General features: G+C 42.3%; 1 protein-coding gene across 1 annotated transcript; it reads right to left on the bottom strand.

Moving 5' to 3' along the window:
* Positions 1-5,273: 5,273 nt before the first annotated feature.
* LOC119275058 lies at positions 5,274-12,553 on the bottom strand. The gene is made up of 9 exons (XM_037555839.1): positions 11,842-12,553; positions 10,958-11,464; positions 9,780-10,862; positions 9,370-9,679; positions 9,040-9,283; positions 8,768-8,951; positions 8,139-8,220; positions 7,784-8,037; positions 5,274-5,823 (listed from the first exon to the last, which is right to left on the bottom strand). Exons 1-9 carry the CDS (start codon positions 12,334-12,336, stop codon positions 5,419-5,421), a joined length of 3,564 nt encoding a protein of 1,187 aa, XP_037411736.1. The 5' UTR covers positions 12,337-12,553; the 3' UTR covers positions 5,274-5,418.
* Between the last annotated feature and the right edge of the window lie 1,524 nt (positions 12,554-14,077).

Here is a 14,077-nt window from a genome sequence, read left to right as displayed (position 1 = left end):
CTGTAGAAAACCTCTTTGGCATCCATCAAACTGGACCAAAACTGGGAGTCCCCAGGTATTTTTCTAGCCAAAGAAAGAAAACAACCCCTCCTCCATATTTCCTATGAATTATCTCTTGCCACGGCCCTTCTTCTGTTTCCATTTTTTAGAACCATTTAGCTAATAAGGAAATATTCATTAGTTACAGGTTTAAAATCCCCAAGCCCCCTACCTCTTTCGGTAGTACAACAGGTTTTCCAGTTCACTAAATGATACTTTTTAATATTATCATCTTCTTGCCACACTAACCTGGTCTGTAAAAATCCGCTTTCTTGATCACCCCTTTAGGCATAGGATAAAAGTACATCATTAAGAGGGGTATATTTGTTAGGAAAGCATGAACAAAAGTAATTCTTCCTGTAATAGAACCCAAGAATTTCCCTTGCCAACAGCTACATCTTTTCTCAATTTTTTCAGTCACACACTTCCAGTGAGTGTTTCTAATTCCGGAGTCAGATACTGGCATCCCTAAATATTTTTATAGGCACCATACCCATTTTACAGGTAAGGATTTCGTGATATATGTCCTGCTTCTCCTTGGCTTTCCCAAAGAGCATCAGTTCACTTTTATGAAAATTAATTTTGAGTCCTGACATTTGTTCAAAGGCTCCAGGATAAACTTAAGGTTTTTTACACTTTCAATATCATCTTGAATTAGGAAAACTGTATCATCTGCATATTGCAGCATGTTAAACCCTTTATTACTTTCATCCCCCACCAAATCATGTTCCAGTGAGTACAGCCAAGGCATCAATAGCTAAGTCAAATAAGAGGGGGGACATTGCATCTCCCTGTTTGATTCCTTTATATGTCCCAAAATATGGTCCAATTTCACCAATAACCTTCACCTGCCCCCCTCTCATTGTTTTCATGACCCAGTCACACCACCTATCAGGGGAACCTTTGAGATTTGACGGATTGGTCTAAACTTTTGAATTTGTTTGGCATCAGCTGTTTTTGGGACTAGGGTAATGATACCATAGTTAAGTCTAGTATATTCCCTTTGGCAAATTCTTCCACCAAAGCCTTAATGTCCCATTTGACCGAGTCCAAAAACTCCTGATAAAAAATAGCCGGGAACCCATCTGGTCCAGGACTCTTATTTCTCTTCGTCCCAAAAAACCACCTCTTTAATCTCATTAAGAGAAAAGGGTGCCATTAAAATTTTCTTTTCTTCTTCAGTAATGTTCTTTAACTCTAGATCTTTCATGGAAATCTAGGTTTCTTCAGGGCGCCCAAACAATTTTTTATAGAAGTTTGTAATATACTTCATTAAGTTTTCTTCCCCTTCTACCATTCCTTCTTCTTGTTCTAAGGAAATAACTATATTCTTTCTCCTTCTCCCATTCACTTTTGCATGATAATATCTGGTGTTACCATCCGCATATGTTATTTCCTTATCTTTATATCTCTGAAGCCACTTCATTTCTTCCTGAATCATCACTCTTTTCAGCAGCTCTCTTAATTCTTTTTGATTTGTTCTATCTGCAAAAGTTAATCCTGTAACCTCAGCTTTTTTATCAATCTCATCTAGATTTTTAATAATGTCAATTTTAATCCTTTTATACCATGCATCAACATTTCTATTCCATCCTTTGGTTTTCTTCCTCAAATTCCTTGATCTAAGCTGACACCTCTCTATCTTCATTATATCTCTCATTTCAAATTTTATATACCAATTCTTTAAATCCATCTCTTAAAGCCCATGCATTTTCATATCTGAAAATGTGTTTATCAGTCTGTCCTTCCCCAGTGTCTAGAAACAATGGAGTGTGGTCTGATACCTCCCGAAGATATCTCCATTATATCTCTCATTCCAAGTTTTATATACCAATTCTTTAAATCCATCTCTTAAAGCCCATGCATTTTCATATCTGAAAATGTGTTTATCAGCCTGTCCTTCCTCAGTGTCTAGAAACAATGGAGTGTGGTCTGATACCTCCCTAGCAAAGGCTTGTTGTATAGTTAATGGATAATTTTCTTCCCAAGCTAGACACATTAACACCCTATCTAATTTTTCATAGGTAGGATCAGCCAAATTGTTAGCCCAAGTAAATTGTTTTCCATTTAGGGGCAGTTCTCTCAGCCCAGCTTGCTCAATAATTGCATTAAACATAAAAGTCCACTGCTCAGTCTGAGCAGGTTCTTTTTTATCTTTCTCATTTCTAATAATATTGAAATCCCCCCTACCAAACAAGGCAAGGGGTTGTCATGATATAATCTAGCCAGCTCAGCTAGGAAGCTAGCTTTCCCTTCCAGCTAAGCATCTCCATACATTGTAATTTGATTCCAGTAGATCTTGATATTTTTATCATAAACTAGCATTCTAAGAAAATTCACCCCTTGTTCTGTATGTTCCACATTGAACCTATCTTTATTCACTCCCATTAAGATCCCCCCATACATCCCTCTAGGTTCATTCCAACACCATTCATAGTTCCTCCCACCACACAAGTTGTGTAATTCATTTTTAGAAAAGTTATGTTTAATGGTTTCAGAAATCCCCACAAGTCTAATCTATGACCATTTATCATCTCTCTCACATATCTCTTCTTATGGTCTTGGCCCAATCCTCTTACATTTCAGAAAATCCCTCTCATTATTTCCTGAATCTAAGTTTTATGTAATTAAATTAACTTCCTAAGATACTCTATTTTCTGTAGAAGCAAATTTAGACTTCTTTCTTTTTCCTTCTTCTTCTCAACACACCTATTCCAACAGAGTGCTTCACACAGCTCAGTGCTGGTGAGCAGATTTTATCACTTTTTCTTCATGAGAAAATAGCTCTCAGTTTCATATATTGTTGCTCCTCCATCTCAGCATCAAAGTGTTTCATATCAGAACACAACTCTTCAGTGCTAACATCTCCAGTGTCAATGTGCACTAGCATCAAAGGGCCGGCTGTGTTATCATCTCCGTTGTCAATGCTAACATCTCTATGTATGCTAATATGTAGTTCAACAGTAAATTAGTAGAAATGGATAAGTTAAAGAAAATAAAATTACAGTCCATTAAATTTAGGGGATTAGCTAGATTCGACCAAATGTTAACAACGTAAATATACTTCGGGTGTGTTTAAGGCACATCTAGATGTGTCTTAGGTATCGCACATCTAAGTGACTTAATCAAGCATAGCAAGAAAATGAAGAACGAAAAAACAAAATACTCACACGAATCTCCGCATTAGATTTATGACATAAGACTTAGATGTGCAATACTTATGGCACATCTAGACGTGTTTTAGCAAAACTGATATACTTAGATGTACAATACTTATGGCACATCTAGATGTTTTTTTTTTGCAAAACTGATATACTTAGATGTTCAATACTTATAGCACATCTAGATGAGAGTACTCACTAAAGGTTTTCGGAAATGTTAACGCCCACACGTGTGGGCGTTGACCATCTGAACCACACGCATCCATCACCGTCCAGTACTATATGCACGAATCTTGGCACAATCTGGCTGATTTTCTGTGCCATGTAGGACAAGGCGTGTGTGGTGTGTGACATAGTTCACCCACACATCCGTTTTACCACATGGAGGGGTCGGTGTGTGGGCGTTTAGCAGTTCACCCACACACCAGTTTTCAGTCACGCACAAGGGCTGGTGTGTGGGCATTTGTCATCTCGTCCACACGCCCGTCTCCTCTCCCTCACCCCAGCTGCTAGTTGCCATGTATTTTTGCAGCGCACATGGCAACTGCCCCTAGTGTGCTTTATAAGCAGGTGGCAACTCTCTTTTTTACCCGAGTTGTCATGTGTTTTTGTAGGGTACACGGCAACTGCCTAGTGTGCACGTAAGCAGATGGCAACTCTCTTTTGCCGAGTTGTCATGTGTTTTTGCACGGTACATGGCAACTGCCCCAACGTGCACGTACATGGCAACTTCCCTAACGTGTACGTTAGCAGATGACAACTCTTCCTTTTTACATGGCAACTGCCCTAGCATACTTGTGAGCACATGGCAACTCTCTCAACTGCCTGGTGTTAGTATGTGGCAACTCCTAAAGTTATGAAATCATGGCAACTGCATCAGATCAGACCATACATGGCAACTGCAGTTGAGCAACCATGGCAACTGCAGTTGTCCGACATGGCAACCGTAGTTCAGCGACATGGCAACTGCAGTTAAACGAACATGGACGAGGGTCTGGACCATGGCAACTGCGGGCGCGCGGTGGGCGTCACGCGTCGCGTGCGGGACCAGGAAGGTACGAGGCTTGACATACGGGCGTGTGGGCGTTATCAACTTCGCCCACACGCACGCGTGTGAAAGGGTTCGGGAGGGGAAAAAAGATATGTGTGGGCATTAGTTGTTTTGCCCACATGCAGGTGTGTGGGCTGGTTGCTGTCCATGCCACACGAGGCGTGTGACACAACTACCCGATACACCACACGTGTGGCAGTTATCGGGACCCAAGGTTTTTAGGGACGAGACTTGCCTGCTCCCCTCACGTGCGCCCATCCATGCTCCCGCATACGTGACTTGATTTGATTGGACCAAAATAAGGCCCGGCTCCATCCCCTTAAAATTAGGGGGGGAGATGATTATATTAGAAAGGAAAAAGAGAAAAAGACAGTCATAGAATGAGGTGGGAACACGGATGGAAGCATGGGAAGGGAGCAGGCAAGCCGGATCCGGTTTTTAAGGAGGTTTTTAGGGGATCGGCTTGCCCTAAATCACGCGCGTACCCAGTCCCTCCGTACGATCGCATCGTCAGTTCCGACACCTTCCAAAACACAGCCGGCCCTTTGTCCCCAGTCCGTTGCGTCGAAGGCGTCGCCGAGATGGACCGGGGCACGCGGCACCGGAGGAAGCGGGGCCTTCGACGGCCGGCGCCCCGGTGAAGGGCGACGCCCGGCCACCTCCCACCTGCACCTCCTCACCTGGACACGTAGCAGTGCAAATGGTCGGCAGAGCGGGATCATGAGGTGGAGCCAAAGCAATCTGGGCGATCTCTCCCGGCAAGTAGCACACCACAACGCCGTGCACGCCCGCTGGCCGCTGCGAATGCGTCGACGAGAAGGCCAAAGGTGACACGGGGGGCGCCGCCTCGAGGTCTTGATCTCTTAAGTCGTAGTACAATCCCAGAACCGGCCGCGCGTCACCCCTCCGTGAGATACAGCCATACAGGTACCATTTTGCTACCGAAATTCTCAGTATATTTACCAAATAGTACAAGTAGGCAGCTAGCATCCAAGATTAACATGACCAGTGCATAAAGTATTTGGTAATAGTATAAGATGTTATCCAGAAAGTAGGCAATTAACATCCAAACTTTCACCCCTGCATAAAATTCAGGGTTTCAATTAACGTTGGTGTCCTCTATTAGTTTGTTTTTACAAAACCAGGGATCAAAAATGTCCTGCGTGTTCAGATTGTGAGCTGGTATAGACCCCGCACAGAGCTCGACCCAATTTTACCAAAACCGTCATCACCGAACAGCTTTCCAGCGCTGTTCTGAAAGTTCACATGGACACTTTTTTCATGCTGTATGTCTCCGCTCGGCAATTCTGTGTATATATGGGTATCCCCTGACCCAATCATCATCACAGCATGAGATGCTGGTATCAAAAATGAGGGGCTTAAGTATGCATTGTTGGCGTCGAAGTGATAAACCTCTCCAGGCTTCAACGTGAAGTAGTTTCGCGAAACTTTAAAATGCATCAAGAAGAAGGTTCCATCAACTACAGCACGGGCAGCAACACTCATGCCTCCATTTTCATTGATCTCCAGTCTTGAATACGACTTAAGCTTGAAACGGCGTGGGCTCACCTGCTGCAAGAGCAGATACACAATAGAGTTTGTGCTAAGGTTAAATTATACATTAAAAAACAAGCAGTGATTCAATGAAGAATCTTAATTATGAATGTATATTAATGAATCTCTCGGACAAAAAGGAAACACACTATAATTATAACACAAGACTATTGGATTTCTCTAGAGAATTTATCTCCAAAAAGATAGTATACCTCATGCACATAAAACTAATGCATTCAATTCGAGGACCCTATAAACAAAAAATATTATAGCTCATGCCTATTCACCTCAGGGCATCCGGCCTTTTAGTAGCAGACAATCTATATATAACCCTATACATCCTCAAAACATTCCACATACATTCAATTCGAGAACCCAGGATTGCATTTGTACTCTGCCACTAAACATGACCAGTGCTGCCCAGTACCATTGCCCTGCCCTGCCCAGATCAGACCCCAAACCCCACTTCCCTCTTGACCATCATTCCACAAATACTGTAATCTACAAACTGAACTATTTTGACTCCTTATAAAATCACCTACTTTTGAGCATGATTCTTTACAACTAGACTAGTCGATATTATCAACTAGATTTTTTTAATAATTTTTAGAACCAACCGCATAAGAAATTCCTATAGCAACTCTAGGTCATTCAAAGCCTATTTTCTGGACAGGGCTAATTCTTACTTCATGAGAAAAACTATAAGCTTATTTTCTATTCTGATATTTAGAATTTTAACCTTGTCTTCCTCAGATATCCCCGGAGGAACAGGACTTTTGGCTCTACCAACATACAACTACAAAGCTTCTTTATTTCAACCCAAAAAATGCATGGCCATATAATGATTTACTTATCATCATCATCATAATTCTTCAAATAAATAAAATGCCCCAACCAAACCAGTCAACACAATCCTCAGTGTTTCCTCCAAGTTCCTCCTATGCTCTTGCCTCTCCCAAGAAACACAACTCATGACTTAACTGGGCACCCATGCTTGTTTGCTTGAAGCTTTGTGCCATGTAACCTTATTGAGATACCAAGAACTCATGCAGCCTTAGCAGATCCTAGATGATTGCACAGATGTACTGCCACTACAGTAATGGTGCTAGACCACAAATGACAGAAATGGTCATGATGCTAATAAACATATGTTTCATGGACAGAAGCGACAGAGCTTCAGAACTAAGAGAAGCTCTACGCCCTCAGTCCTGTACCCCTTATTACGATCTTAGTTCCTGCTAATTGTACTTTTTATCGTTGCAGCAATGGAACGAATATGTACTATTGGAAGACAAACTGACTAGAAAGATAATTAGCAATAGTAGATAAATATCCTATTGGGACTTCAAAGTCCAAATCTAACTAGGGCAACCTTGAAGTCTGAAACACTACTATCAATTTCCTATGCAGCAATAAGCCAATGCAAAAATTGATTAGAAATTAGTACTCCCTCCGTCCGGAAATACTTGTCATTGAAATAGATGTATCTAGATGTATTTTAGTTCTAGATACATCCATTTTCATTCATTTTGATGACAAGTATTTCGGGACGGAGGGAGTAGTCAGGAGATGGAATATTTGCTTGTTGTGCATGCAAGATAGGTGCCAACTAAGACACATGGCAAGACATCTGTCATAGCATCTGGCAGTGACAGAACCCAACATTACAATCAGTATATGACTGATCGCTCTTTTCGGGGTTCTTATATCTCTAAATGTCATATTTATGTAGTGGCTGGTGGCATGTAACTAAAAAATTCCCGTTTACTACGATATAGAATACTACCTCCGTAACTTATATAAGACGTTTTTGCAGTTCAATTGTCTTGTATTAAGTTACAGAGGTTGTACTTTAAATTTTTGCAGGAATATAACAGAAGCAATACGCAAACTACCCCCCCCCCCCCTCCTCCTCCTCTTGTAAATCACATTCATTGAAACAAACCACATGATAGAACAACTAATGCATATATATCACCTCGGGCTGCTGAGGTTTGTGTGCTATGGCCCCAGTCTCTTTGAGAATGTGTAGACCAGTGTCAAGGCGTTTGCAGCCCCTTTGAGACATGTCCACTTCTTCTCCGATGTCTTTCTTAGTGGTAACCTTGTATTCTAACCTCAAATGAGCATCGGATAAAATCCACTCAAAATCTTTTGGTGGTTTAAATTTTGAGTACTGGAATTTTTTCGTGGACTCCATCGCCGCCAAAGCAGATTGAAGCGTGCAAGTATCTGTATGGAACAAAAGTAAGATTATCCAACCAAATAGAGTATCCCTGTGGATATAATAGACAACCAAGATCAGGTAATATTTCAAAATACGTCATGCGTACCAGAACTTTTCTGATCTCGCAAATCAGCTAAAATATATTTGCTGTTGTGAGGCCTGCCATTCCAAGTGAATTCAATAGTAACCTAAAATACAGGGTAAAATAGTAGGCTGTAGATTAGCAATGCACAATATCATTATCAATGATTCATTACAAAAGACAAACAAATGTGACATGCTAATATGCTATACCAACTAAATACAAACAACATATACCAAACAATATTGTGTGAAATATGCCCCAGTTCACATAGACAAACCCAAAGATAAGGGAATGCAAGTCCTGTCAATGTTCTGTGATGGTCATGACTACAACTTCAAACTCAATATTCTTATTATTTACCTATGCAACTAACTGATACTTGCAGGTCACAACTAGAGTTGCTGCTCAAAATGAAAAAAAATATATATATATATATATATATATATATATATTTCATCTCAAAAGTCCAAATAAGAAAAAAAAAGAAATTCCTATAGTGGTCTTTAGAGTTCTCATCGTAAAGAAAAATTCTACTCCCAGGCTTAAAATAGCTCCATCGAGGACCTAACTGCTGGTTCGTTCCTTCCAACCTCTTTCAAGGAAAAAAGGCACTTCAAAATTAGCTGATAACATTACTATAAAAGGTTTACCTTTCTGGGAGCAGGGTTACCGCCAAACAGATGAGCAAAAGATACTTTTTTGTCCAACTGATCACTGACCACAGGTGATAATTTTACAAAACACCCCCGCTCAGTAGCGTCAGTAAGAAGTTTTGTGAAAACTCCATCATGCCGAGGAGCGTCAAGAAGATAAACCAGTGTCCATAGGCAATATCTGCAGGATGTAATTGTGGCCAGAGTACTTAGTAACAGTGGTAAAATTTATAGCAAGATCAAATTTAACTACAATCCTATGCACAAACCTTGCTTGGGTGATTGTTGAGATGATATGCTGGTCATGAACAAACTTCTTGTTATCTGTTGAAAGCGCTGACATAATGACGACATCATACATTTCTCCCTGCAAACTGCTTGCACACTTCACATGTAAATTAATTTTCTCTTGAGTGCCATGTTTGTTTATCAGGCGACTTTTGACTGCATCAGCACGGCTACTATGTAGGCACACAACAGCAACATTGAGCTTTCTGTTAACACCTTTCCAAGCTGATTAGGTAAGAAAAGAAAAATTCAGTAAAACATGCCTATACACTGCTGAGAAAGACTGTTTGATAGTTATGTGAAGAACATACATTTGAAAAGCACTTGCTGCAAGATGTAAAGAATTGCGCTTTCCTCAGTTAAGTCATTGTCAGCATTAGCACCCGTCTTGACGACATCCATGAATAAATAATTTTGAAGAATTAGGCTTTCGAATTCTTTACTGTAGCTTGGAGAACAATCATTTTGAGCACCTAAAATCTTTCCTTCATACAAATACTCATTCAGGAACTGGAAAACCGCTGGATTGATTAGAAATTGCTCCGTGAGCCTATCCATTGGAAACCCCAGTTGAGATAGTCTTTGGAAAAGATTATTGGAGAACCCATCATCCTGGGCCACCTAATTATATCATAAAACAGAAGTAGTGAAGATTAGCTCAGAGACTCGGATAGCATAATTTGTGCAAATAGATAGAATATAACATGGAAAGAAAATGTACCTTATTTGTTGTTGGTTGCTTGTTCGCAGTGCCCGACATCCAAACATGTCTGATTGGAAGCCTCAAGGGAACAATCAAATCATACTCTTTAATATTAGCAGCACCATCTACTATCAGCAGATCGATTTGGTGTGTGTCCAACTGAAGCAAACGATTGTTGGAACAGGTGCTACTAACAATCACTTGACATTTCTGAATACAATAGTTTTCAATATCTCTTCTCTCACGGAAATGCTTTGGAAGCGTAATTGAGTGTTTCAAAGTTTCAACTGCTCTTAAGCATGCCACTCTAGCACTGTTTAGTTCTTCAGCAAACGGGTACTCATGAAATCCAGCAGCAGATGGTGCCAAGGTTACCAATCCAAAAGCTTGATGCACGCTCTTCTCATCTTTTATTTTATGGTTCAGTAGGTTATCTAAAACTTCCAAAGTGTCGAGCAAATTCCCAATGCTTTCCACATTTTCATTTGTCAAGCACATTCCTGAGAATCTGCCTTTTAGCTCGAGCAAGCATCGCCGCATACCAGTAACAAGAGTACTGAAGCTGTTCTTAAAGGCCTGCAATTTGAAGACAGGAAGGCTGGTTTTGCCACATCGAGTCACTGATTTATGATCACATTTTTTAGTACAGAACATTTCCAAGTTCAGAAGCAAAATCATTTCATGAACCAATTGTCCATACATTTTGATGCAACACAGAAAATCCAGTGACCTATCCTGTAAGCAAGTTTCACGAACTTTTTGGGTGATTTCTCTACCCTCTAAGTTATCCAGAACAAGGAGATCATTGAATTTATATTCTGATTCTTCAAGAAGCATTAGCAATGAAAGGACATGGTCTTCTGAAGGAACACATATAAAAATCCTCATAGACAATCGTTGCAAATAGCGGAGAACCTTGGTGATTACCAGCGTCTTTCCAGACCCTGGAGGGCCCCAAAGAAGCTTTACAATATTACCGTGTTTGCACTGGAATGCTCGAGCAACAGAACTGGCAATGATTCGTTGATGTCCACTCAGATTTCCGAACACCGTGTTATTCAAACAGACTGACTGAGGGCAGCAAGGATCATCAGTGCTGGGCTGCAAAATGATGAAAAAGATGGGAGAACAGATTAGGAAGGAAGTATAACACAATAAACATGTAGCTAGTCGATATTGAATGGTATGCATATTACCAATTTTGGCAATTTCATAATTGATCGAATTCCAGCACAGTTATTTCCATTTTCCTGCACTTGCATTGCTTTCCAAGCACTGAGAAAACCATTCAGGTTGATCAAAAATGTTGCATATCTGAAATTCTTCAACTTTTTGGTAGAATCTGCTTTGAAGCCTCGATGAAATTTGGAGTGCGGACTGATATCAGAGGCAATGCCAAAAGATCTGTATTTGTATGAATACTTAAACTCTTCTTGCTGAGGAGAGTAAGTACTAAACAGAAAAAGATCCCCCTCTCTTGCGACATGCCAACTGCCCTTTGCATCTAGGTTGAGGTCGACGTCAAGGAAAATCTCTGACTTTGAATTTGTGGGTAAAATATGTTTGACAATGTAAGGTAGTGATGATTCATGAATGTTCTGCAATGCATCCTTGACAGCAGCCCTACATTCCTGAACCAAAAGAGCAGAGTATGCACTCATATATTCTTCGACAGAGTCACTGAAATCTGGTACCTCTGGAAGCTGCATAAAAATCAGGCACCAACTCAATAATAGGCGATGAGCTGACTAATAAGAAATAAAATCACAAATTGCAAACTGTTCTAGGCTAAAATCTACAAAGATAACCTAAGAAAAACAAAAAGTAGTCACTTTACTCATCTGCATTCAGTTACGCACTTAAATTAGTGTGGTGCCCAAATCAGGAAACTATTTTAACGCGAAGTAGTAGTACACTACATAGAATCAAATCGTTGATGGATTAAAGCCGGTGCTACTCCTACTAGTACATACTAGATCGTGAGGGGCCAGCCCGAGCGGCCACCGGTAGCAGCGGGGGACAGGCAGGAGGGGAAGGCGCACAAGTGGAATGCGCAGGGATCGAGGACAAGAAGATGTACCGTTTGATTATCAGCCAGGATGTCATCGACGTCCCAACCAAGGATGGTTTCCTTGAGAGATGCAGGCGAATTCATGCTTTGGCCGCCGCCTGTAAAGCTCCCGCCTTGGCTTCCATCCAGTCCTCTTCCACCGCCTTGGGGCTTGCCAGCAGCCTCCTCGCTGCTGGATGGGATCGTCTGGCATTGCTCGCCGCCGCCGGGCAAATCCCCGCCTTTGCCTCCCTCCACTCCTCCTCCGCCGCCTTGGGGCTTGGCCGCAGCCTCCTCGCTGCTGGATGGGTTCATCTGGCGTTGCTCGCCGCTGGGCAAGTCCCCGCCTTTGCTTCCCTTCACTCCTCCTCCGCCGCCTTGGGGCTTGGCTGCAGCGTCCTCGCTGCTGGATGGATTCATCTGGCGTTGCTCACCGCCGGGCAAGTCCCCGCCTTTGCTTCCCTCCACTCCTCCTCCGCCGCCTTGGGGCTTGCCTGCAGCGTCCTCGCTGCTGGATGGGTTCATCTGGCGTTGCTCGCCGCCAGACAAGTCCCCGCCTTTGCTTCCACCGCCATCACCTCCACCTTCCTCTCCTCCACCCGGACCACCCACATGGGAGTCCACGCCGGACCTACCTCCCTCTCCTCTCCGCTGGGCCTCCCGGGCATTCCGTCCTCCCCGGCCACTTTTTCTTCTCCGGCCAACCCCTCCTCGCCGGCCACCTCCCTCTCCAACATGCCTGTCCATTGTGTCACCTTGTTTCTTTTTGCCTGCTTCCCTTTCTTTCCAGCCGAGAGCTATGAAGCATTTCCCTTGGGTCAAAATGCAGTTTCCCCCTATAAGTTTCTTGTATTCACTGAGAATGCTAAGCTTACCTTTTTGTGCACCAGATATTTTATGGCAGCCCAGTTTATTAATAAACTTGTATCTGGACAAAAAATAAATAAACCCGGAAAGCTTGGATGAATAAGAGCATGTATTTTTGTTGACACTTGTATTTTTGCTGACGCTCGAGAGTGGAGTTTCTGCCTATGAGTGTATGTGCTATTTTATCGAAATACACACTTGTAATGACTGTTTCTTTGATAGGAGTAGATTATTCTAGGAAAAAGATAGGAGTAATCAAACAATTTTTTTTAAATTGCTGCTCCCTCCGTTTCAAAAATAAGTGTCATTAGGGCATCCCAACGTTGACCTGTAAATTTGCTCCCGCATTTGTCTAGTGACAGGGGGCCAGTCTGCGGACACGGATGCGGGAGCTAGCCATCCAACGCTATCCGCATACAATTGAAACGTCATTTCAACAGATCGTACGAAATTCGTGAAAACCCGACGGAATTCGTGAAAGTTCGGATATAAAATAGGACAAATCATCCATACATAGCATGCAAATAAGTCTATTACAACAATAGTTCAAATTCAACGAGATTAATCGGATGTTAAACGGATAATGTTGTCCTACACATATTGCCCCTTCAGCTTTATCCAATAGTGTATGCACCTAATGAGTTTCATCCAATAGTGTATGCACCTAAATGATCGTCTCTCTATCATACATCGCGGAAGCGCGTACGATCTACACAATGTGTAGAGAAACATTGAGTGAATGAATGATTCAATCACAAGTTGAGCAAAAAAAAAAACTTACGCTCTTCTCTGCTGCCGCGCGCAATGGCCATCTTGTCTCTAGCCTAGCAACCGCACCACAAAACTTTGTGACAGTGGTCTGGATGGCATACAATCGATACGATAATGACCTCACATTGCATTGTTGGATAATGTGCATGTCGTAGGGCGCAATGTGCCGCACGAGAAACGAATCATGCACACGCTGCTAAAAGAGCCCCCTTATGTTCCTGCCTACAAAATTCGTGAGTACGGCCAACCATACATCGCAGAACAACTCACCTTTATGCTCGTGTACCCCGCCATCTTTTGTACTCTAAAAAAATGGCATGGCATTCGAAAGTTAGCTCAATGTCATTTGACTGAACACTTGTTGGGCATGGTGTCTGCCATGGACGTCATCGACAGGGGAGGAGTGTACCTGGCTATGGACAGGTCCTGAGCGGACGATGCCGTCGTAAAAGGCGAGTGGGCGCATCGGTGCTGGTTGCGAAGGCCCGGCTATGCCTGTGTGGCGGCCGCAGAGGTACAACGCCGACGGCGGGCGAAAAGGGTGGGGATGCAAAGTAGGAGGGAGAAGGGGCGGATTGGAAGAAAATGTGACCGAAAGGGGGATTTAGAGGGCCGGGGATGTCGGAGT

Source organism: Triticum dicoccoides, chromosome 3B (assembly GCF_002162155.2).
Source record: "Triticum dicoccoides isolate Atlit2015 ecotype Zavitan chromosome 3B, WEW_v2.0, whole genome shotgun sequence".
NCBI lineage: Eukaryota > Viridiplantae > Streptophyta > Magnoliopsida > Poales > Poaceae > Triticum > Triticum dicoccoides.
Note: the sequence above shows the minus strand (reverse complement) of the source record. Positions and strands in the feature narration are given on the sequence as shown.

What these genes read in the sequence shown, in the direction of transcription:
- LOC119275058 (XM_037555839.1), bottom strand. Translation starts at nt 12,336, where the DNA reads ATGAACCCATCCAGCAGCGAGGACGCTGCAGGCAAGCCCCAAGGCGGC. An exon ending in TCCTGGCTGATAATCAAACG is followed by an intron (nt 11,465 to 11,841) that starts GTACATCTTCTT and finishes ATTTTTATGCAG; the next exon opens with CTTCCAGAGGTACCAGATTT. An exon ending in TCAACAATCACCCAAGCAAG is followed by an intron (nt 8,952 to 9,039) that starts GTTTGTGCATAG and finishes TACATCCTGCAG; the next exon opens with ATATTGCCTATGGACACTGG.